This window comes from Strix uralensis, chromosome Z (genome assembly GCF_047716275.1).
Source record: "Strix uralensis isolate ZFMK-TIS-50842 chromosome Z, bStrUra1, whole genome shotgun sequence".
In the NCBI taxonomy this organism is placed as follows: Eukaryota; Metazoa; Chordata; class Aves; order Strigiformes; family Strigidae; genus Strix; species Strix uralensis.
The window spans coordinates 7,698,177-7,724,060 of record NC_134012.1 but is presented as its reverse complement, the minus strand read 5'-3'; the positions used below and the strand labels follow the sequence as shown (position 1 = coordinate 7,724,060).

Below are 25,884 nucleotides of genomic sequence, written 5' to 3'. Positions count from 1 at the left end.
AGGCAGTGGGACAAATAACGTTTGTGCCTCTTGAAGGTGTCTTGCCAGGATGCATGTGTCTTGCAATGAATGCTTTTTTGCACTTCAGGACATGAAAACTGTAGCATCTTGCTCTCTCAGAAGATTTTGGTGAGCCTTTCTCCTCCATGCAAACTCTCCTGAAAGCAAGCTTCAGATAATATGATCCCTGCATTAATGAACCGAGTGAGTTTTGGGCATGAACGTCCTTACTGGAGAAAACCTGTAGCTCCAGAGAGGGAGAACAGCTAGGGATCAGTTGGGAAAATGTTTGCTTCCTTGTTTCCCTCTTTAGACAGTCCTTTAAAGTGGTGTCTTTGGAACACTTGACTTTGGGGGAGAGGAAACACTTTCTCACACTCAGAAGTTCAGTTAAGGTGTTCTTGGTGTTTGAATGGATCGCAAGTCCTGTCAATGGATGTTAACAGTGGTCTAGCAAAATCTGTGGCCATGTATGAATAGAAATATTGGTTCCCTCCCCATCAGTACAGTTTAAAAAGTAAGAAATAGCTTATGGTTACTACCCTAAGTAACTTCCTGTTGCTCTCTTTGTACAAACCTTGTTTGGTTGATAGTGGTGGAATGACAAGTGTGATTAAAACCAGAGCATTCACAACCAATTTTTAAGGGAACCAAAATCCAGGTGTTCTCTAAAAGATGTGAAATGTTTCTGTCCTATTAGAGAATATAATTGTTGAATTTCTTAAAAAGGGAACTTCAACATGTCCTTTGCTGTATGCATGATACTCATTTGAGTGAAAAATTAGGTATAATGTTTAAAGTATTTCACACTGCATGAAACTGCAAAAATTTTGTTACTATCGGACAATCTATTGAAACTATCACAAGTAATATGATTTGAGAGATATTAGTAAAAACCTGAAAAGAAAACATGTACTATAGTTGCAATTGGGTAAATTGTTGAAACCTAAATGCATGCTTAAGTGGTAAATATTGTAAATATTATAAAATGTGGATTCCATCTCTAATGCTTTGGGTTTTATAGCCTGAAAATAATTTTGTTTTACACAGGCCGTGAACACATTTCAGCAATCTCCAGCCAAATTTTGAAAACCAGTTTTTGGCTCACCACTTCTTATAGTACAATTCAGTTCTCACCCTTCATATAATATGCTAGTGGATGTGACACTCCTGTCAGTGTGAGGTTTTCATTTATATATGCAAGGTGGGTTAGTTGTTTGGATTATTTTTGGTTTACTGGTACAGTGTGTCTAAACAGCTTCATCAGTTAAGGACATTTCAGTGAATTCTTGCACAAAACCAGAGGTTGACGGTGGGTAGTCGGAAGTTGAAGTAATATTATTGAGGGTTAGCAAAGGATTGCCTTACAGATTGAATCATCTTGATTGTTGCTTGGCCAAGGTGAGGTGCATTGGATTTTTTTTTTTTTTTTTCTTTTTTTGTCATTGATGAAAACTTGGAGAACTTAATGGGTACCAGTTACAAGAATGTGTACGGGAATGTCACGGGAATTTGATTCAAATGTTTCTTAGTGGCTGCGATATGACGGGACTCAACCACTTTTTGATGTCCTGAAACAAGGTAAATGATTTCTTGCTCTGTGTATCTCAGTGTACTCCATATATTCAGGTGAATTTGAGACAGAGCAGTCCAAACTGTTGCCTGGTGGTCCTGAATGTCCAAGTGCATTAATAGGCTTAGTTATATTTCCCTTGAAATGGATAAACGCTACTTTTCTGCTTACAGTCTCTAGGAATGAGGCTGGGAAATCTAAGTTTAATGAAGAACTTGTTTCTGTGTGAATTATGGTTACAGAAGCACTGTTTTCAGTTCTGTGGAGTTCATGGACTTCTTGAATGCCATTCCTAGGCCTCCTGAGTTTGGTCCTGGTGGGTAGACCAGCCAGCGCTCCTTTTGATGGAGTATGAGTAAATGAAAGGTGGAGGTCTAGGCAGGAGAATATGGTTCTGGTGTTGGAATAACCTTCTCTTGCTTAAAACAAGGTTCTGTCACTTTTCTTCCCAAGTTTTTTATTAGGTTATATCCAGGCTCCAACCCCTAGGGCTAGTTAACCTCAGAGTAGGTAGCTGTCAGTGAGTGTGGTGGCACAAAAAGACATTTTTCCATGTCATAAAATCATTCAGGTTTGATAGACAGTTTTGAAAACACTGTATGTGGCTTTTTGCAGTGGTCTTTTATTTTCAATCAGAGCACTGGCATCTCTGCTGCTGGCAGGTGGACTGTGCAAGTCTTGGTCCTCATCTCACAGAATACTGCAGTTGCTTGAAATTTTGAGTGTTTGTTTTTTCTGAAACTGTTTATAGATAGAAGTGATTATATATAACAGAGATGTAACAAGGTCTAGGATGTGCTGACTTCTTATTCTTGCTTCCCTATCGTATGTTGGCTCACTTCAGGGAGAGAAGATCTGTTTATAGCAATCTTGAGTTGAACTCGTTTACAGCAGATCTATATTTGAGCATCTTTGCACATATCCTTGTGTCTAAAATGGGCACCATAATTCTTACCTTGTAAAGCAGTTAGAAGATTAGTTAGTGTCTGTAAAGAGCTTTAAAAATGACAAATCCTGTGTTTGCATATCTTCAGAATATAATTAGGAAGCCAGCCAATTAATCTGCTTCCTAGAAATTGATATGTCAAAATCACTTGCTCTATAGAAATTGCTTATGTGCATGATTTGGGATAGGTATATCTTTTATTTTACTTGGTTTTTGCATAAGTAGTGCCATTTACTGAGAAACCCAGGTTCCACTCTTGCAGTACACATGCTGTATGGATGCAATCTTCAAAACTGAGACCCATTATATAATTCCATTATTTACCTGTTTATTCATCACTTAAAATGAAGCTGCGTGTTTTTAGTAGTGAGGGCAATTTAGTACCTAGAACAACTGAACATGGGCTCAGGTGGGTTTTCCATTACTTTTTCTGTTAGGGTTGATTAAGGAGGGTCTGTGTTTCACCTTGATCCTGTAGTTCGATGCAGGAGCTGTCCAGTGAGATTTTTCTGGCCGATATTACATAAGTCCTCAGACTAGAAGGTTATAAATGTCCTTCTGGCCTTTAAAGTCTGATCTTTTAATGCAGATACAGGGATGTCTTTTGCGGGGCAGAACAAATACTTAGTTTATGGCTGAATTCATGTGGAGGAGCGCTGCATCATTATCAGATTTCAGACAAGGATGGTGAATACCAGGTGCTCCGCCTGTTGTTTGGACAAAGAGGGAAAGGCTGTTGGTACATAGAGAAAGGCTACGGTTGCTAAGAATGGTGAAGGAATGAGACAGGGTGAAAAAAGAACAAAAGACAAAAAGTCTAATTCCTGAAAAATATATAAAACTGCCACTGATTACAGTATTCCCTGTTGTCTCTTTCTGTCTATTTCCCCCATCTGTCCTTTCTTTGTCACTTTGAACAGCACAGTTTTCTACTAATACAGCTGAATTGGGCCTAGTTATGTGGCAGGGCTGTAATCTTGATTCCCTTTAGCTGTGCCGTACTTGAGGAGGGACCAGAAGAACCTGGATTAACTTGACTGTTCATTCCCTCCTCTTTGACCTCAATCAAAATGCAACTAATGACACACAGAAGTGGAGGTAGAGACAAGAAGTGAGGAGCTGTGCCTCCAACCTTCAGGTCATCAGTAATAATAATGGAATTTCTGTGCTCCCTTTCCATCGTTTGCACTGCAAACATTTCACTGCGGGAGATCATGGTCCCAACATGTACCTGACAATGATCAAGATGCACTCTCCAAATACAGGATGAATGCATGTGTCCTGGAAATGTCTCAAACTGTGATTAAAACTAACTCTTTCAAAGGAAGTGATTTTACCTTTGCAAGCATAAGAAAGATATTATAAAGAAACTGAAGACTGGAAGGGATCTGAGGCAACAAGTGGTAGGTAAAATTTAGAGGTTTTATTGGTAAGTGGGATCTGCAGACCTGAGTGCTGTGTCCTTTTTCCAGTGCTTGGGAAGGTGAGAATCCTAGGAATGGGCTTGAGGTCATACAGTGGTGAGCAGAAGGACACCATTAGGTATTGGGAGAAATTTTGGCTGTCTCTTGGTTTAGGCACGTTTGGTTTGGCTGCAGTTTATAGCAGATACTTTTCACTTTATAGAAATTTGGTCTACGGAAGGTATCTTCAGGGCACAGCTACCGCATCAGTCACCTAAGGAAGTTATATGTAGAGATCTATCAGTGTCAGTCACAGAAGATCTTACACATGGGAGGAGAGGCTAAGCATATGCAGGAAGGCAGCTGTTCTGCGAACGCTGTGCTTGTTTACTAGTGAACATACTGGTGTTGGGATGCAGCCTTTCAGGTCCCTGAAAAGTTAAATGAGGAGCTTGTGGATTGCTCTGCCAGATTCAAGCATGGTGATACAGTGCAAGCCCCAGGTTGGTTGACAAAAAGCCTTTAAGAGACGTGTCTCCTATACAGAGTTCCCAACAAAATGAGACACTTAACCTGACTGTCCTGAATTCCAGTCCTGTACCTTCATTATAGACCTTATTTCTGTTCAACGCAAGGCACTGGAGACAGCAGCAGTAATGAATGTTGTGAGAAGAGGGAAAATGTCCTGCAACTAGCTTATGCACAGCCTTCTAGGCAATCAGCTTGTGGTTTCTGACAGGAAATTCCCACTAGACAGTGTCAGATGCATTTTTGAGATGATGGTACCCATGTTCAGTTTATTATTAGTGAATAATTTAGCTGCTCTTACTGTGTTGTATCAGTTCCTGTAGGCTTTACTTTGTGAAATTTCGTTTTGTGTGGCAGAATTTTTCCCTGTTGATAAACTACTGCTGAAGTACAAATGGTCTGCATTGAAAATACAGCAGATGGGGCCATATTAGCCTGATTCTCTCATCCATGAAAACAAATGCTATAAACATTGTAATTTGGCATAATTTTGATGCAAGTCAACAGAGATGCAGGAGAATTAAGGTCTGCAGTGATCTTTGAGTATTCCTTGATTTCTGTTTTACATGCAAGTGTGGTATGGTATTTTTTTATCGATATAGTAAGAGTTTATAAAACAGGATACATTTATGTATAATCTCCCTAATTCAAAAACTGCTGAATACATATTTAAATATAAGGACCTCAGAATGCTGTTGTTCTTGGCCCAGACAATATTTGCAGAATGTCTCAGGAAGGTGATTCACTGTCAGATGCCAGAATAGATTTTATGCAGTAGGTTGTAACTTGCTTAATCCAATATTGGTTAAAGAGAGAAGACATCAAGCCATCTCATCTAGCATACAATATAGAGTGCATATCTATATATACAGTATATATTTGACTGGTGTTAAACCAAACCCAGAACAGATACTACAGTCCGTCTCTGAATCTCCTCAGTGGGGGAGATGGAGATCCACAACAATGCCTTCTAATGTGTTCTTGAGCCAGTGGCTTGGCAGATAAAAGCTATTCTCATTTACCTCTAGAAGTTTTTCCTCTGTAGTCCTGCTTCAATACCAGATTTCTATCTACCAGGGGTGATGAAGTAACATTAAGATGTTAAAAAACCCCTTATTCCCTGGGTGCCACCACAAAGAAACACAGAAGCTGAAATACTGCAGTGGCTCTCTACCAGTTTCGCAAATTACCTCTTTATTTTTTTAAAGAATCAAAATCAAAAACAAAATATGCAAGAAAAAAACAATTGCTAAGAGCCTGCACTTCATGAAAATGCCAGCATATCTTGTTTATAATAAAGTGCAAAGCAACTGGAAGGATTTAGAAGACTCACATATCATAAAATGAAGTTTTAATTAGCTCCCATAAGACTGTGAGAAAGGCTTTATTTGACCAAAGGTCCAACTAGTCCAATATCCTATCTCATGTTGTGGCCATGAGGACATGCCAGGGAAGGCCTCAAGTTAGGTACATATTTTACTTTTCCTTTCCCTCTCCTCTGAGATGACTTTAAGCTTCCAGTTATTTTCAAGCTTCAGGACTGTTTGAATTCTGAATATATGAATTCTGTGTGTTGAGTAGCTCACAATTTCTGTATAGTGAACTCTTTAATCTACCTGCAACCCACTGACACTGCATCTACCATTTCCTTTGTAAAGGAGCAACACCAGTTTACTACCAGTTGCATGAAGAACCACTTTCTTCTATTTGTTTCGAAGCTGATTTCTATGACATTCATTTAATAGATTTTTTTTTTTTTTACTCAAAGAGAAATAGGGCAGTGGATCCCTGTCTATCCATTCCATATCTCGTGATTTTGTAGACCCATATTGTATCCCTGAAGTTGTTCCTTTCTTTGTACTGAGGAGTCTCAGCTCAAGTTTTTACTTAAATGAGTATCTTATTTGGATGTATGCTAGCCCTTCCATACCACTTTCATCTTTTTCTGAACCTTTCCCATTTTATGTTGCCCTTTCTGTGATGGGAGGTCCAAACGTACTCAGAGCATTCAAGATTTTTCTTAGCGTAACAGCCTTGTCCACTTTTTTTCTTTTTCTTTCCCAATTGTCCCTAGCAGTCTGGTTTGCACATTTTGGCAGCTGCTGAGCATTGGGCTGATGTTTTCATGGAACTTATTCCAGGATCTTGCTCCTGAGGGGTAGTACCAAGCACAGAGCCCATCTTTTCACATACAGAGCTTGAAAAGTTTTTCCGCTTGTATGTCACTTTACATTTGCGTACAAGTAATTTCATCTGCCATTTTACTGTCCAGTAACTTCGGTATGTTGAGTCTGCAGTTCTTCATAATAGGTTCTCATCATTACTACCTTGAATAATTAACAAACTTTGTCATCCTTTGTAATGCCTGTCCCAGTCCTCAACGCAATTCCCTGAGGAAGTCCTTTGATGACCTTGTTCCATTGTAAGAACTGACAGATGGTCCAGTAGTCCAGCTCTGTTTCCTAGCTTTTGATCAAATTTTTTTTGCTTTTGTCTGTGGAGGAACGTTTTTCGTGCAAGTCCTAGATGCGTGTTTCCCTAAAAATCTGTCAAAAGCATTTTGAAAACCGTATCATCATAGTCCAAATGCTTGTTGACCCCTTCAGAGAACTCCACTGGGTTTAGAGGAGATGACATCGTTTTACAAAAGCTGTACTGACTCTTCCCAAGTACATCATATTGATTCTGATGTCCACTAATCCTGGTCTCATTATAGCTTCTACTAATTGGTGTGATACAAGCATAAAGTGTATTGGCTTTGTAGGTCTCCCTGGAAACTTTTTAAAAAATTGTCATGGTTTTCACCCTCCTGTCATTATTCCATTATCACGCTAATTTAACAGCAATGGGTTATGAATTTCCTGCCACTGCTAGTGGCACAGCCTCAAGATGTGGCAAAACCCAACCCTGGCATTTGCCTTCCTTTGACTCAAGACACAATACTCTCCTTCCCACTAATATGCTGCTGATCCAGTGATGGGGAGGGACTGTTGTCTTCTCCCCCAAACATTTCCCTCACCTCCCCCAAATATTTCCCTCACCTCCATACACTCATCCTTTTGCACTCGTTCCCTTTTAGGGTTGCTGCCTTCTTCCAAACATATTCCTTTCTTTTCCTTCCTTTTTCCCAGGATGTAAGAAATACATAATATACATGTTTTTTATTTGAGAAGCTGGATAAAATACTGTCAGTAGAACACATCTGAAAACTTCATGAGTTAACATGTCCTTGAATAGTGCAAGCTACTTTGATTTAGACTGCAGTTTGCTGCTTTTCCTTCAGGGATTACTGAAGAGTCTTCAATTGCTGCAGTGATTGTCCTCTTCTGCCCAATAATTTACTAGTGCTTGAGATTGCATACAAGCTTCCAGATTCTGAAATGCAAATGTCTTTAGAAGTCAAGAATGAGAAATATTTTTAGCTTGTCATCTTAAATTTTAAATAATTGCTGCTTCCACATTTTTTAGCCTCAAAGGTTTTAAATATGTCTATATAAACTTCAGGTAGTGAATATAAGCCTTAAAGATACAGCAAATGATTAAGCTTCCTCATGCCTTGCATTGAGACAGACTTTTGTTAAGGCTTTTAATTTTTGGCAGCAATCTTGGTACACAGACTAACTTTTCACAGTTGTTTTGCATTTATAGTGTACTTTCTTATCAATATTGACAGCTAGAATTTTCTTTTTAAATTACTCTTGAAGTCCTGGCTTGAATGATTATACCAAGACAGTGCAATGTCACTGGAAGACCAGGAAATAGCATCTAACAAGGTCACACACATTTAAGCTTTTAAAATGGTATTTTTATAGTATATTAAGAAGAAAATTAGATGTGTTTTATGTTTAGTAAGAAAAGTTTAGGGAAAAGCAGTTCATTGACAGGTGGCTATTACCACACTACAATAATTTACAACCAACAATACAATTTGGTAGTCACCTTGGTGTCCTTTGAAACATAATTTAGATGTTTCTGTGCCATGCTGATGGAAGGGTAAGATAACAAAACTACGGTTGGCACATGCATCATTTCTCCAGTATAAGTTTTTCCATCCGGACACTCAAAGCTGACCAAATTTATGAGGAACTGAAGGCAGGAGCTTGCAGTAGGAGTTGTCAAGCAATGTTATTGTCTAGGGTAGCAGCTCTTCTGCCTGTGACAGAAAGCAACACCACCATGGGAAGATGGGTGCTCATTCTCCTTGGTCCTTCAGTATTTCAGTAACGGAATTGTTGCAAGAATCACCACTAATTTACAAATGGAAAAGACATGGCAGGTTACTACAACTACTGGGGGATGAAAAGGAGTAACTGATGAAGCAGATGTAGTGATAAATTTCAGATGATAGCAGATAAGAAATAGGAGAGGAGATGCCCTTTGAGATTCCATGTGAGGTGGAGGGAAGAGAAGGAGCTGTGGGACTGTCCCCATGTGTTGGAGAGCACGGTGCCTGTGACTCTCACTTCATAAACACCAAATGCTTTTGTCAGCTACAACAAGAACAGTATTCTACTCTCAGGAAATTTAGTCTTAGAGGTGTCTGTATTGGTGGAAATGCTACCTCAGTATGTCTTAGAAGTAGTGTTTCTGTTACAGGGCATATATCATTTGGGTTGGGTTTTGGATTTTTTTTTTGTTGGTTTGTTGTTGTTTTTTTACCAGAACAATTCTTTTTTTTTTTTTTTTTTTTCCCCTTGGAAAGCATGGTGACTTCAGAGTTTTTGCCGTCTTATTTAAAATACAGCTATTATTTGGGGAGTTTTATAAGGACTAAGTCATGGTGTGAACTGCTGTCAGTGGGGAATGCAGCATAATAATCAGTTTACTCTGGTACAGAACTTATTTCACTCAGGGCCTTAATCTTGTTACAGTCTTGTCTCTGAAGCAGAAGTGCGCATCAGCTCATTCCTTAGTTTATCCTTTTCACCGTATGAAGAAACTCTGATCAGCACTAGATACAAGTCAGAGAAGTGATACACAACAATATTCTTGATTCATCTTGATCCCATTGTTCTTTCTTTGACTGTCAGTCAAGATAGTGCCTTCATACCCATGCAAGGTGTATGAAACTTTCCCTTCTTTTTTTTCCCAAGCTTTATTTTCGAGAACTATGTCATAAATGTTTTTGTTAAAATGAAGACTTACTATTTTGCTTGTACATACCTGAATACTGAAAAGACACCTTAAAATGAAACTACTGAATTTGTTTTATATCAAAATACAGAATGTTCATTGTATCTTATATTAGTCTGAAGATTTTCAAAATAAACAATAAAAAAATTGTCCAACTGAACCACAGGCTTAACTTGAAACATGAGTGCCTGCCTGCTAGTCCAACAGATGTGATGAGTGATAGTGAAGATAGTTGATATAAATGTGTCCTGTAGTTATTAAGTATTTACTGTTATCACTTCCAGAAACTAATAGTGTGTATGCAGAAAGGTGGTTCTTACCTGTACTGTACTGCATTGGTGTGGAAGCTGAACTGTTTAGCAGATTGAATGGCAGTGCTAAAATTATATATGTCTATATATAAATATATGTATATGTATATGTATATGTATATAGACCCACTCATATACGTCATCAACTTGAAAATCTAATAATGCATCACAGAAACCATCTTATTTTCTTGTAGTAAATTAGTTTTGTAAATGAGCAACATTTATTTTAAAAAGAGGATTCAATGGTGACTTAGAGATTCTTTTTAGAGGCAGGTTATGATATTTTGCTTGCACTTTGCATATTCTAGAGTTGAATGTAGATGATTTTTAAAGTAGCTTCTGAAAACAAATGCCTTTAAAAATTTAGGTTTTGTTTCATTGGGTCCAGTCCTATGTAGTGGCCCTCTAAGTTTGTTTGAATTTGTGCATTTTCTTGGGCTAACTAAGTGTTTAGATCATGCCTATCACCATAGTAACTGCAGACCTCTAAGTCTAAATTCTGCAACATGAAATCACTGCAAGTCATGCTCAAAAGAGGTCCGAGTTACCTCACTTTAAAAGTAGGAAGGACTGTAATATTGTCTCTCCCTTTAACTTGAATCCCTACACAATGGGATTAAATCCAGTGCTTGTCTACACTTGTGTCTTTATTCTAATTTTATATGTAGCAGCTTTATGAAACATAAATAACTCGTTACATAAAATGCAGCTCTGAACAGTGTGATTTATCTTTAAATACACTTTTAAAAATAGACTATTCCAGTCTATAAACATAGCACATGTGTGTGTAATCTTGCTTCACTTTTTATTGTCCTGTAGGTTGTTTTCAACCACACTGTATTGTTATGGAAGTTTTTATCTATCACTGCTATGGAGAATCCTATGGACCTGATTAAATGTTTCTTTCTATTCATGGCATTCAGGTTTAACTGATATGCACTGTCAAAAAACCACAGTTTTGTAGAATTGTCCTTCTAATGATTTATTGATCCTTGTCTGTACTCTGGAATTGTTTTGTTTCTGAAACTTAATGGCTGAGCTTGGGCTTTCTTTGTATAGCCCGATAATGTGAATGCTGCTTCTTATTTTGTCTTGTTTCTGTTTTGCTGGTCTGTTGCTAATCCTGCAGTGCTTGTAGTCTTCTGTAGGAAAAGTGTTTTGTACACACATAACAATGTTTAGTAAATTAATATAACACACAAATGAATAGTTTTCTCTTTATGGAATACCATCATACCTACTCATGTTACCCAAAAAGAAACCAAACATATGAGTGTACTCAGACGCACAGAGGCAGCTGGGTTTTGTAAATGTGAGGTCCCCAGGCACAAACCTCGACGCGAGTACAGGTGCACAGACAGTGCTAGAGCCAGTGTAGTGAATCCAGTGCATCTGGGGTGTGTTGAACCTGCACACTGCACAGACGACTTGTGTGTTGTACGTGCACAGCAGGCTGCCAGGTGTTTCAGAAGGGGCCAATAAATGGATGAAATCATCTCTTTTTATGTGGACAAAATTCATTATCAATGTTAAAAATATCTGCAGCTAATTCTCCTTAGGTAAAATTTAATCCCTTCTGTTTCTGTTATGCTTGTGTTCCTCCTCCCTTGGAAATGGCTTTTAATTCTGAGGTGTTTTATATTTGCTTCATCTCTGTTTGGCTCAGTGAGGCTTTTTCAGCTGAGCTGTGGGTTTGACAAGGAAAGCAGAATGTTTGTTGACATCACTTCAGGTTTCTTACTGCTGTAAACAATGGCTAATGGCATGGGAGAACGCAAATTATACACCTCGCTTGCTGACTGGAGCAAGTTTGGAATTTGCTGTTAGACCTCAGAAGGAAATTGCTGCCATATGTCGTTGTACTTGGTTCTCTGTTAACTGGAATGAAGGTGGAAGAGGGGTTGAGAAGTTCTAGGTAATGGAGAGAACTGAGTGGTCCGGTGCAGAGATGTTTAGCTATACGAGCTCCTGAATCACATCAGACCTAATAACCAGATGGTTTTATGTATGGGCAGATCCCACACTGGTCCTTCTGCCTGTGAAACAGCTGGCTTGCTAATGGGTGCATTTAAGGCACCTGAGGAAATTACAGGCCTGTGTTTAGGTAGAATATTTTCTGGCCTATTTCATCTAATATGAAAGAATTATATTTGCTACCTGGCTGTAAGTTAGTATGCAAGCTATGCAAAATAAGGTTGTAAAATTACCAACCTTGTGAAATGGGTTTTAAGGTAGACTGGGGTTCTCCCCTTGCCATTAGATACTACTATTATTACTACATTCTGAAAGCAGCAAAAGCTTTCCAGAAGTTCTGTGTTCTATGGGACATATTGTGGGCAACATCCTTCATGTAAGAAATGCCATTGAAGAATATGACACTTCTGGTGTGAATAGCATTTTCTTGTGAAAACAAAAAGTTGTTGCAATGACGCTTATTGGTGAGGCTTCTTGAAAGAAGGGCAAAAATGTTTTGGGAGTGTGACGAATGAGAAGGGACACTTTCATTGTTCTGTTGGAAAGGTGAGGAAAGAAGCTAGAGCCAGTGCGCAATCTGCATACTTGTGAGGAAGTTGTGGCAGTTCCAGATTTGGTATCCTGTACTGGCATTTAAGAAATGTTTTAGGTGAAAAAGTGCAGGGGAAAAAGAAGTACAGACATCCCACTGCAGTCACACTAGTGTATTTGACTGTAGAAGCTACTTAGGGAATTATATTCTGTTGTCTTGTATGTGGGAGCTTAAGAACAATAACCTGTGATAAGTATCATGAAAGCTATTACCTTGATACACAGGAGAATCTGTTAAGGATACAGTTTCAACTTCAATCCATGTTTCATGACTAACAGCGTAAAACACATCTTCCTAGGCTGTGATTAAAAAGTCAGATTCTTTTTCTTTAAAATTTTATATATCTGTTTTATTTCAAAGAGTTTATGGACATTTATTTTTTCTTGTTCTAATTTGCAGCATTACTTTACTGTTCTTTTTGGACATGAAGGGCAGAAGCCACTGGAACTCCGTTGCGAGGATGAAGTTGATGGAGATGAATGGGTAGAAGCTATTCATCAAGCTAGGTATGAAACATGATTTTTAATCCTCAGCTTCATTTTATTGTAAATAAATTGATGATAATTTGAAAATCTAAATTTACTTTCTAAACAGAAATGAATGTTACAGTGCATTAGATGTATATTGCTTGCAATTCATGGGTATAAGAAAAAATACCTTTATCATTCATGCTTATATCACTGTATTTTATCATTCATGAATAATTGTGTTCCAGTTGAGATTAGTTCAAGAAGAATACTCTTTTATTGGAAACAACCCCTAGGATTAGTCCTCTGTTAGAGGCAAAGTGAAAAGGGGATGAATGAAGAAATAAGTGATATGCCAAATGAATAAATGAGTGTTTCTTATAAAACTTATATAGGAATAAATCTAAGAAATATGAGGTCAAACCACTGTGATGATGAAGTGCAACAAATAAAATTTTGACTTAAACACTGAAGTCCTGAACAATGATCAGTCTTGTGAAAAGGGACATGGTAGGACTTCCAGCCATGTGACTGCATCTTACCCTGAGAAAAGGTCTGCATGGCAGATCGGCAAGGTTTACAGTATAATCTAAATGAAAATCATCTAACTAAAGGTTTGTGAAATGGTTTGCAGAGGCAAATGTCTTTGCTGAAATGCACTTTCTTCAGCCTCCTCTCATAGACACTCACCTCAGCTACTCTGCAGTGCCATGGTAACGCACAAGGAACGAGGCAGTTTCTGAGTTGCTTAGGACATGAGCCCTGTAAACAGAAGTGATTTTGCTTTCTAACTAAAAATGAACACCACCAGCTAGTAGTTTTTAATTTAGAACTTGTGAAACGAGGCCCTGAAGCTGCAGGTCTTGTGTCGCCTGGGCATCCAGTCTTTGGATTTGAATCCTCTCCTTAGCATTGGTACCTAACTGAACAGGGTCTCATTCTTTCTTGGAAAGCACCTGCTGGGTTGTCGTATTATGTGAACCACATTTTGCACAGTAGCCCTGTGGGTGAACACATTATTTCAGGTCTTGAGAAGCTATGAGCCTTTGAACTCTCAGCCCATCCCAGGAGAGCATATCCACCAGTGGGCAGTTCCATATTGCTGAGGGAGGAGAAGAAGAGGGAGGTCTTCACATTGCATCTGGATCTTAGTCAATTTCTTTTGTGGAGTATGACTGAAAGCAAGTGAAGAAAGGAGCATGACTTTTTGCCTTGTGGTAAGGGCATTCAGGGGAAGTAGGAACCTGTTCTCAGGATAATTTTCTTCTTGTCCAGTGCCAGGTATAAAAGACATGTAAGCAAGAAGAGCTTCATAACAGTGAGTTAAAATTTCTCCCTGGGTAGTTCAGTCTGTAAATGTATCCACATGAATTTTCAAGGCAGAACCTAACAGAAAATTAAGCCAATGTTAACACACAGTTGAAAATACCGAGAACTTAAACTTACTAAGAAGTTAGTCATGAGGTTCAAAGTCAGAGTGGTTGAATTTTGACTCCACCAGAAAGTTATCACTGCAGCCTTCAGAAGACAACTGGGTCTCTGTGTAAGCAAGATCAGTCTTTTTATCTCTGTCCCTTCCGCTGTTCAACTTTTTCCCCTTTATTTGTGCCTATCTGAAATGACAGTCTTAATAATATCATCGAACTATGGACACCACTGTGAGGGTGTTTCTCAGGGCCCTATAGCATTTGGAGGATTTTCTTAATCTACTTTTCTGCATAGGTGTCTAAATTTCTTGGGGAAATTTTCTGGGGACTTGGACATGGCTTTTCTTGTTCTAGTATTCTTTTCTTGAACAAAATATCAACAAGTGACATAAAATTTCTGAAATGTAGTTGCTAAACATAGAGTGTTTTATGCTACTGTGGTTACCTCATTCTTCTGATGCTTTTCTACTTCACTGGAGGCTGCTTTTATTTGCTTTACATCGTGTCTAGCAAAACAACTTGGAGTTGCATAATTAGTTACTTAACCACTGGGTCTTCTACCAAAGAGACATAACAAAGAAGTGAAAATAATAGTTTTATACTATTGCATAAGACTTTTCTTGCCAACTCAATTAAACAAAATAGAACAGATTTGCTTCAGGGATTAAATTTTGCCTGCATCATGATTTAGACTTTTTTCCTTGTGTTGTTCTGTATTTTTGACAAATGGGACAAGCTTCGGCAACTTCTTCAGTGTCACTGTTCATTTGAGGCTAGCCTAAGACATTTCTGACCCTCCTCTCAGGTTATGGTTTTGAATTGCTAAATGACATTTTGTGTAGCCCTTTGAAGATACTTTTTTGTAGTATGTCAGGTGTTGTAGGCAGAAATTCTAGGAGGTATTGAGAACATTCCCCCTACCCTTAAATTAAAAAGAGGCCTGGAACGTCCTGTTCTGATTGAGTATATTGGCATTTGTGAAATGGAAATATTTAATTGCTTTCTGGAGGGTCTCATCCTCATGAGTAGCTATGGTAATCCATGTTTTAGCTGAGACAAAGTAGTTGAGGTTTTTTTCTTTTTTCCTTTTTTTTTCTTTTTGCTTTTCTTAGATTGATGTATACAAAATCTAATTTTGGATTGCTTTTCATGACTTTTTGCCAAATAGATGTTTGCAGCCATCAGAATCTCTTCCATGTTTTATTTATTTTGCAAGTTATAAACAGACTGTTGAAAAAATAACACGATCTCACTGCACCCCACGTCCCACTCTGGATAAATAGGTTTTTTATTTGGATACAGATTTATAATTAAAAATTTTTTTGCTGTGGCATTGTCCATTGTTTTTTGGAAGATTTCACTGTGGGTGGGATGCTACTGCTTATGATTTGGGGGGTACTGTGTACACTTTTCAAGAGCTGGCACTATGTTCCTATCCATAGTGCCCTCTCCTCATTTGAGAGAGATTGGCTTGTGGGCTTGCAATGGGAGGTGCAATTCAGTATATTTTAATGAGAATCCATTATGAGCTCCATATTCATACCTACTTTTAATCTCTTTCCATTTTATTTGAAGTCTCAGTGTTTTGAGTTCTCAGTAATATCCAGGGTGGCAGAGTAGGGTTTGCTTCTTCTGAGTTACATTTCTGGGCTGGAGGATTTATTCCTGACAAATCCTAATTCCTCCATCAGTGACTGCATGTGGAAGTCCTGTTTTGGGCTTTGTTCCAGAACTCAGTCTCCTATGAAAAAATCTGTTTCACTCTCAATACACTGAGGCGGACTTTTCACCCTCTCTCACAAATTCTTCTATGGTTTTAATTATTTTTTGCATCTCACTCAAAAGTTCTATGCTTTTTTTAAATAGGGATGCAATACTCATCAAATTTCTTGGCCTTTTCTACTTTAGCTTATTGAAATGTCTTAAATGAAGTGCTTCAGTCTGTAGTTTTACGTATGCTTTAGTCCTGCGTAAGCCCACATTGCTGCTGAAGGAAGCAGCTGTCATTCTCATAAGTCACCCATTCATTCCCACACCTTTACCAACCCTTCTCTCATGCAGGCACGAGCATGAACTTATTTGGGAAACTGATTTGCGCTAAAAGGAATTATATTTTGTTTATTTTTTGCCAGCTTAGTTTGAATCCGTCTCATTCCTCCAGGTCTGCTCACTACACATCCACACAACACACCGACAAGGGAGAGGGGAGTGCATGGGTGGGATGTGGGAGAGCATGAGTGCTGTGCAGGGGGGGAAGTGGGAGTGCTTCTTTCAGCTAGGTCTCTGATTAAAGCATATGAGGAGCTACTGCCCTTCAACAGTCAGTTTAAAAAAAAAAAACAAAAAAGCTTGCTCTCAGATTTGTTGGCACACTTTGCTTGCTAATGCAGTTGTATTTTGCTAATACATAGTATTTTGCAGGCAGTTGTAAGCTCAGTATGTAGCTCAGAGCTGCCTAGAAACTCAGTGCAAATGCCTTGCTGCCGATGCCTTGCTGTTGGAGAAACTGTATTAGCTGAGTCTTGGTGCCATAATAACTACAATTTCATAATTTCCAGTTGGCTGAGAATTTGAGTAATGCTCAAAACATGGGCAAAGCAACCTCATATCTGCCTTCCAAATAATGTTTAGCTAGATCCACAGAACAAAGTGGTAGGGGTTGCCAGCAGCTGGTAGGTTGATATAGGTGAGGCTGCTGCTGCTCTCTATACCCAGGTTGAACCAGCAGTGAGCCTGGGCATGTAATTCCAATGCAAATGAACATGCATATGTAGGCACAAACACAGCTGGCTGCACGGATGGGCACAGACAGAAACATTCAGCGCTCATGTGGGCACAGACAACACCAGCAGCTTGATCCTGTTCCCCTCTCTGATGAGAATGAAGGTACGTTAGTGGAAAATATGTACAATACATATATACAGTATGGTTCCCTCCAATAAATGTGCAGTCTGTCCAGGAGCTGGTTCTGGATCCTCCATCTCCGCAGTGGCTGGCACCTGGAAGTACAAGCCCACAGTGCCCACAGAGCCTCTCCAGTTACTGGTACTTAGTCCCTCTCACTCACAGATAGGCATGCACCCCACCCCCCACCCTTTCCAGCACACTGTGGATCCCTTAGTAACTGGTGTAAGACACTTAGTCTAACTGGCTCTGGACCCCATGTGCATCGAGCTACCTCACACACCCACACCACATACACACATGCACTGTGGATCCCCCATGAATTGGTGCACAGCTCCGCCCCAACCCTGCACACAAGAACACACGTAAAGACCCAAACACTCTGGATCTCTCCCGTAACTGCCTTGCACATTCAGTCTAGCTGGTAACTGGCCCTTGGACGTTCTCATCTCCAGCTGTCACAGGCACACACACACGAGTGCAGATGAGTTGCTCAGTCAACCAACCCTCTGATCCTGGTTGCTGTAGTGGTTCACTGGTCTGAGTGCTATTTCCCACCTGTTTGACTGGAAGTCAGCAGACACTTCTTTGACAGCCTTTCTAAACAATTGTCCATGCGTGTCGGAAAGCCCATCTTAATTTTGTATCTTCTGATAAGGCTTAGCCCTGTAACCCTCGCAGACATAGGTGTTCTTCGTTATCCGGTATCATACAGGAGTTCATTAAAGGTTAATGATACTTGTGTACTCATGGTCTCCCAAGTCACCTTGGTTAGAGTCATAGGGATGGATTACATAAGTTCTATTTCAATGTTTACTGTTTCCATCCCTAATGTGGCTGTTAATGTGCCATTAGACTTTAAAACTGGTCTGGAGGCTCTTCCTTCTCTGTTAAGGAGTCCTATAGCTGCTTGAAGGTGGTTAGTATGGGCAGATGTAGGCAATTTCTTTTGTGTTCCAGACCCCCAGAGCCATATTACCTAGTTTTCATAAAGAGTTGATTAAGCTGTGCATTTTGCATTTCAAAAGGGTGATTTAATATGATCATAAATAGTTCTGGCCAGGTCCAATGCCTGGTTCTTTCAGCTGCCTGAGCAGCTTTAGTACAATTAGCATAGAGTGATCCAATGAACTGTAAATCTGGTCGTAATTCAGCACAAAAATCAGTTATATTTGCTGTTGGCACTACTGGAGCCTTTATCTTGGTCTGCTACCACAACAAGGAGACCTTAATAATGAGGCACTGGTTAAACTTTCTCCAGTTTTCCTGCCATTCTCTGAGCATGTCAGCTCTCACAGGGCCTAAATGATGCATAATTTTTCTCAGGACTTTCATCATTTCTTTCTGTCTCTATGTGGTACGTAGTGGTCAATCAGAGTTTAAGGTTCATGAAATATCTATTTTGAGTCCTGTCTCTACAGATGATAGTAGAAAATAGCTATAGCCTCAGCTTTTAAGATGCTCTGTCTTTGAGTGTTACTACATATTATAAATTTACAGAATTGCTTCTCACAATCAAATGTTAATACCAATTCATAGAAAGCTGTGGTTCACAGCAGTTGCTTCTTTCTATTAAATTATATCCAAGCCAGAGAACTAGATCGAGGCTGTCTGATTACAAGTTGTTTTATGAATTTTTCATTTTCCTTTGACATTTGAACACTTCGGTACAATTTTCTTTAACAAAGAATTTTGTATACATGTGTAATCAAGTCACTGTTGAAACCCTGCCCTCTTGGAAGACTCCTGGCATTATGCTGGATATACAGGTTAGCACTTTAGGCATGATGATCTTTAACTCATACCTACAGAGAGATGGATGAAAAGGGCTGTTGGAAGTACATGAAGTTTATTCCAAAATCCTATCATTTTCCTTTCCCTGAACAAGTAGCAGTTTTGAGAAGAAAATGGATAGCCTATTCTAAGTTAGTGTAGGTGTACGTTGGCTTTTCTAATTAACTCCTCTTCATACTGCTAATTATGGGAGTGAAGGAAATGTTGTTTGGTTTCCAGGCTGAGACTGACATTTTAGACAGCCAAAGCCACTAACTAGGCAAAATACTCTTAAGTACATCTTAAAAGAACAAAAACTTTTCAATCTTCCATTTCTACAAAGTTTTTGTTCCCTAGTAAAGCAAGACTGTGGAAGTCTGGCTTAATGCATTTAAAGAAGCTGAAAAGTCTAGAGGAAGCTTCTTCCCCTAAAGGAGAAAAATAAAAATAAAGTGGAAGAAAAACATTGTATATAATAGTAGCTTGAGTCTTATGTCAGCTCTGACTGCAGCTGCTGTTTACCCTTTGTGATTCTGTGTCCTACCATTTCCCTCAGTCTTGAATAAAAGCACAGCCAAATCTGTCAAATTCTGTATTGGAAACATTTGATAGCAAAATTTTAAGAATTTTAAAAAGGATGAATAGAAGAAAAGGTCTTGTCACCTCTCTGGATCTGGTTTTAGGTAGAAAAGACTACTCTTTATATTAAATGTAAATCGAGGTGGTGCTGCAGTTACTAAGAAATGCATTTCTTAGTATGTTACATACGTTTTTATCTTTGTAATGTCTCTCATCATTGTAAAACAACTAGTGCTAACTGTGTTTCTAACTCAGATACTTTTTATCACATGCAAAATGCCTTTTAGAGTGCAAAGAGATTAAGTGCTATGGTTTCTGAAAAAACAGGATTCTTGCAAAGCAAAAAAGATTATTATTGAGTGATTTTAAAAGACCAAATCTCATACATTATTACTATTTATGCACAGTTAAGATATATGGATTGGTTTGTGACAGATTTTTTAATGTATGTTGTTTTACTTGCTGGAGAGGGTGCCCTGAGCTTTTTTTTTTTTTACTATTTTTTTTACTATTTTTTTTTTACTATTGCAGTAGTTAAAATATAAGAATAAATGAAATAGAATTAAACTCATTTTTTGTTCTTTTTATAATCTATTCAAAGAGAAAAAACTTTTGCTTTATGATAGCTGTGGGAACTCATTCTAATTATTTTAAATCTAAGCTTGCTTTCTAGGTTAGGTGTTGAATTTAATAGCTGTACTCAATATTGGCCCCGTCCAGTATATAACTGCACTAATACTGATTGAAATGGCAGTAAATATATATATAAAAAAAGATTAACTGGAGAGGATGCACATTATTACATTTTTAAAAGCCTCCCAGTATTTAACAGCGAATGTTCATTTTTTATGAGTGCTGTAACAAGTAGAAAGAAATTTAAAAGGAAAAGGTGTGCAATCCAAAAATTCCTTCTGCCAAGTCCTGTGCTAACTTGACAGTGGGAGAAGATATGATAGTCAGCATTTTCAGTGATAGATCATAAAATAGTAAGAGATCCCTTGTCAAAGATTAGGGCTTTGTTCTGCTGTCCTTTGTGTAGTTTTGTCTTTATCTTGTAAAATTGTTTAACTCTCACAGGAACAAGCTTCCTGAAACCTAGGTAAAGAATCAGTATGTGTCTGTAGACATCTGAATCTGTAGACTGCTGGATCAAGGCCAGCAAACAAGCATGTCATAGCACTGTGCATTTTCTGCACTTTTAAATTATCTATGTGAGAGAGACTGAATCACATGAAAGAATAGTCTAATGAAGGTGTTGCATAGGAAGAAACTGATTTCTCCTTTACCTGAAGTTGAGAACAGTACTTCTAGTGTGATGCTCGTCACTGCTCTGTGACATCTAATTGCACTACGGATACTGTCCCTTTTCAGGAGAATACAAATCAACAGCAGTTTGCCACCCAAGAGCTAAAAGAAAGACTGACATCATAGTTCCTGTTACTAATTGGAATAAATGCATTTATTTAAGTAAGCTCAAACTGGCCTAAACAATAAAATAGGTGTTAGCAAACTAAAATAACAGTTATGATGGGAATTCTTCTGTAAAGAGATCTGACAGGTGGAGAGAATTAGAAATAGTTCTGATGAAGTGCCAGATTCTCCCCCCAAGTCCTTCCAAAAGATGAAAAACAAGCAGCCCTTTAAATAAAATTAATAGAATTCTTGAGCTTAGCCTGAAAATTAGAAGCTCATAAGATCAGTGCAGTTATCTTGCTCTTGGTAACTGGATGCTGGAAAACTGGGTACTGTTAGAGCCTGTGTCTAAAAAGGATATTGAATACTCTTAAGTTTGGATGGTTAATGATCAAGCTATTCATTATATATTAAGCCACACAAACATGGTTTTGCAGGTTTCTTGTCATTGGTGCAGTGTTTATTCTGTCAGTATCTCGTAAGGGGATATGGAAGACAATATTTGGCTATTTTTACTAACATAAATGGTTTCCCTTTTAGTTATTCAGATATTCTGATTGAAAGGGAGGTGTTAATGCAGAAGTACATTCATCTTGTCCAGATTGTAGAGACTGAGAAGATTGCAGCCAATCAGCTTCGACATCAGCTTGAAGATCAAGACACAGAAATTGAAAGACTTAAATCTGAGGTATGTGCCAGACCCATCAAGCAATCATTGGATTATAACATTTTGCTGTGTGCGTTGCAATAATATTCAATATTTTTGTAATATTTGTGAAAATAATGGAACCCAGTAAGGTTAATATGTAATAGTCCCCTATGAACCCATGGCTAAATATTTTTCTTAGAAATATTGGGGACTGTTAAACTGATTGGATTACTTCTTTGTCAGGGACTTTAAGTTGACACATTGCTTTGCAGTGTGAGTGCCATTGATTGCATTATTTCCTACCTGTCTTCACACAAGGAGTTTGATCCTCAACACGTTGTCTTTGGTTGAGAACTATTCCAAAGTGCTCTGAATGTTAAAAAATTTTGTTGCAGTCCTGAGCTGGTAAATTCTGAAAGTCACACTTGATTTTGAGACGACAACCAGCTCTCTTCTGGTCCTTCCTCCATCTGGATCAATAGCCTTGCTGGTTTTCAGAAAACTGTGTTCACGTCCCTGTGACCAAATACGTACTCATCATTCTGTGCAGCTTTAACAGGCTTGAAGAAGGGGAAAATATTTTTTTGTTAGTTCTGTAACTGAGAATTTCATTAACTTGAGAAAGCATTTAATGAATGGTTGCTTTTGTCAGATTATAGCTCTCAATAAAACAAAAGAAAGAATGCGCCCTTATCAAGGCAACCAGGAAGACGAGGATCCAGATATCAAAAAAATTAAAAAGGTAAACATGCAGTCTTCTGTGCTTAAGAGGAGAAGGGTGGGATGGGGGGTGTAATTCTGTATTTTAATCTGTCTAGTTTTGTCCTTATTTATTTTCAATAAGTACAATCAAATAGGAAGATTCCTTTTGCCCTGCCCCTGCTTAAACCTCTTAAATTACATCAGCTGCCTATGTTTCAGTGTCGCATTTATTCCATGGTGTGTTTGTTACTTAAGTATTCATTTTTACTTGCAAGATATATATTCTGTTTCTTAAAGAAGCTTGCACATTGCATTCAGCTGCTTGTAAAGATTGAAATTAAGTCATGGGCTATGTCCTGTGGGAATCAAATGTATAGTGACTTTATACTCCATACTTATAAAGTTATACTCCACACTTACAAATTTACAAGAGAATAACTTACATTCTGTCACTGCAGCGGGAGTACAAATATTGAAAATACAGAGAGAGTCTTGGTTTAGGTTGTCAGCCAGTCTGATGGTGATTGTTCCAGGATACTATGGCCGGTGTTTTTAATAACAGGGACAGAATTGTCTCAATCCATATGGCATTTACATGTGCAGTTTTTTGGTAATATTGCTTAAAGCTGGATATAACCAGCCTCCAGAACTGTGCCTGTCGCTGACTCCCACAAATCCTAATGCACGAGCATGAATGGAATTCGTGCTTGAAGTTGTGGTCCTGTATGTGTCACCCTTATTCTCATAGTGTTCAGTATCTTAAATTGCACAATATCCTTTATGGTATGTGGACTTAGTTTCTGACTTTTTCTGGGTCACGCAGTCTGAGTCAGCACTGAGCTGGTACCCTTGTGTGAATTTTCCTTTTCATGTTGATTATACGTTGTAATAGAAACTGAAAATGTTTCTTCTAGTACAAGAAGAGCTCTGATTCTGTATATATTTCACTGCATTCTATATCTTGATTGTTTGACAATTGGGCCCTTTTTTTAAGTTGTTTATTCAGAGTATACTGCTACCAGTGAGGTTTTGCATTTCTCTTTCAAGATGAATGATCTTTACATCAAGATCAGGGCAAAGACACACTGAAATTTTCTGTGACCAGATGCAGATCTTTTCTGTAATCTTTAATCCACTTGTAACTTCAATGGATATTATGCTTAAGTATATTTTTCCATGATATAGAGATACTTTTTAAGAATGTTAAAAATCTGCTTTTTCTGCATACTACTATTGCTGGCCTAGGTGTCTGATGCTAAGCAGTATATTAATACTTAGCTTTAAATACACGTGCTAAGTGGTACCTATTCAAAACAGAAAGCAAACTGACTTAACAACAATTTTGGATTTATGTCACTAGTGATATCAAGTCTGTCTTGAAATGTTTTACCTGGAAGCATTGCACAATGATTTTGGGGGTATAAAAGAAATGTGTAAGGGGAAGTAGAAGGAGTTAAAAAACCTGCACAGTGTGTAGCACAGCTGTGCTGATAGGAAGAGGTACAACATTTGAGCTTGCAGTAGAAGATACCTTGATATGTATGTGATATCTTTTCAGTCTGTTTTCTGGCAACAAATATGACCAAGTGATCATGGAAATTTCATTAACAAATTTCACAAACAGAAATCTAAAAATAAATATAATTCAGGAGCAATTATAGATTAATAAGGGCAACCGACTTTTTTTTTTTTTTTAACAGAGGTATTTCATTTAAAGGTTTATTTCTACAATGAAGAGTTTATGATAAGTTGTGTCATGTTTTTTCTTATTCTTCCTTTCTACTTGGTCCATTTTTAGGTCCAGAGCTTTATGCGGGGCTGGTTATGTAGAAGAAAATGGAAGACTATTGTCCAAGATTATATTTGCTCTCCCCATGCAGAAAGTATGAGAAAAAGGAATCAGATAGTTTTTAACATGGTGGAGGCTGAATCTGAATATGTGCATCAACTTTATGTTCTTGTGAACTGTTTTCTGCGGCCTTTAAGGATGGCTGCAAGTTCAAAGAAGCCACCTATCAGTCACGATGATGTTAGTAGCATTTTCCTCAACAGGTATGGGGCTTTTTGTTTGCTTTTTGGAAGTTTTGCTGACCACTTCTTCCCATTCTGCTTCAGTTTACAGTAGTGAGGTCTGGCACTTGTTTTTTACTCTGATGTAAGTAATGTTTGTGAGGTAGACCATGTTTCCAGGAGTAAAGGGCAAGGTGCTGTTGGTGATGCTGTTTGAAACCAGCTAGACCTCTTTGCCTCCTTGCATTCTATTTCTTCCTCTGCTAGAGGAAGGAGAGAACAAATCATGCCTCCTGAGGCAGTTGTCATGATTTTCTGTCACCTTTCCTGTTTCCTTTTCTCTTAAGAGAGCAAAATTGGACTTAGTGGCCTCATATGATCCAGATAAGAGCCTGAGGATGAGTACGTCAAGTCTTCTATTTTCTGTTGTTCTGCCTAAGGAGCCTCCTTCCCTCTCACTTGCCTTTTCATATCCTACAAAAAAGAATTGTTCTTTGCATTAAGCATCCAAGTACTATCATAATGAGTATGTACAAATAAGCCAGCAGACATCTAAAATTTGATACAGGACTGGGGTTGCATCCAAGTCTGCTCCAAACTTCTAAGAAATAGAACATGTTCCTTTAGTTATGAGACAGATTTCCCTTTCATAGCTCATCACGATCACTGTACTCTTTATCTTACAACTGGGATGATCCCTACTTCTGTTGACATCATGAGCTAAAGTATTATTAAGGTTCATGATATAGAAAAGTTTTAAGTTTCAAATCTTAAGCAGCAGCAAACAAAAATGTAGATGACTACCACTGGTTTGATGTTTCTGCATTTTACTGATCCTCTTAAACTACTGAATGCATTGTCAAACATATTCTTGGAGAACATTGATCAAATGGGAACATGTTATTTAATAGATGGTTTGGTTTAAAAGAATTAAATAGGATATGCTTTCTACACCAAATACTATATATTCACTATATATTTTGTAGAGATACTACACTAAAAATTTTAAACAATGCAATAAAATGAAACATTTACTTCCATAATAATATCTTCTGTTTTTTCTAGCAAAGTGCAAAATATACTAATAACAGGGAAAAGATGTTTCTCTGTGAATTCTTAATCAGAAAATAAAACCTGAATTGTCTTTTAAATTCTTGTTTTCCAGTGAAACAATCATGTTTCTTCATGAGATATTTCACCAAGGCTTAAAAGCAAGAATAGCTAATTGGCCTACCTTAATCCTAGGTGAGTTAGTTTATTTTTCTCTTGGGGTACAATTTTCATATTTATCTTTGAAATTACAGTGAGGTCTTTTTTTTTAAAGTCCTTTTTGAATGGAACACGTTTCCAGAACTAATGCCACGAGATCTGGTGTAGTGGGAGTCCTGTGTGGGCAGTAATGACTGTCTTGCAGTCTGTATATGAGAATGCCTCTGCCCTAAGCAATGATTAGACATGGGCCCCTGAATTTTTGGTGGTATTGTCTGATTATTAACTAAT

At 38.1% G+C, this 25,884-nt stretch overlaps 1 protein-coding gene across 3 annotated transcripts in view; it reads left to right on the top strand.

The window, feature by feature from the left end:
- RASGRF2 (Ras protein specific guanine nucleotide releasing factor 2) overlaps window positions 1-25,884 on the top strand; it is a 134,114-nt gene that overhangs the window by 29,287 nt on the left and 78,943 nt on the right. For all 3 annotated transcript variants that reach the window (XM_074857299.1, XM_074857298.1, XM_074857300.1), the window contains exons 2-6: window positions 12,860-12,966; window positions 21,564-21,711; window positions 22,325-22,414; window positions 24,173-24,426; window positions 25,550-25,629. In XM_074857299.1, the coding sequence (XP_074713400.1) occupies window positions 12,860-12,966; window positions 21,564-21,711; window positions 22,325-22,414; window positions 24,173-24,426; window positions 25,550-25,629 (679 nt within the window). The remainder of the gene's footprint in view (window positions 1-12,859; window positions 12,967-21,563; window positions 21,712-22,324; window positions 22,415-24,172; window positions 24,427-25,549; window positions 25,630-25,884) is intronic.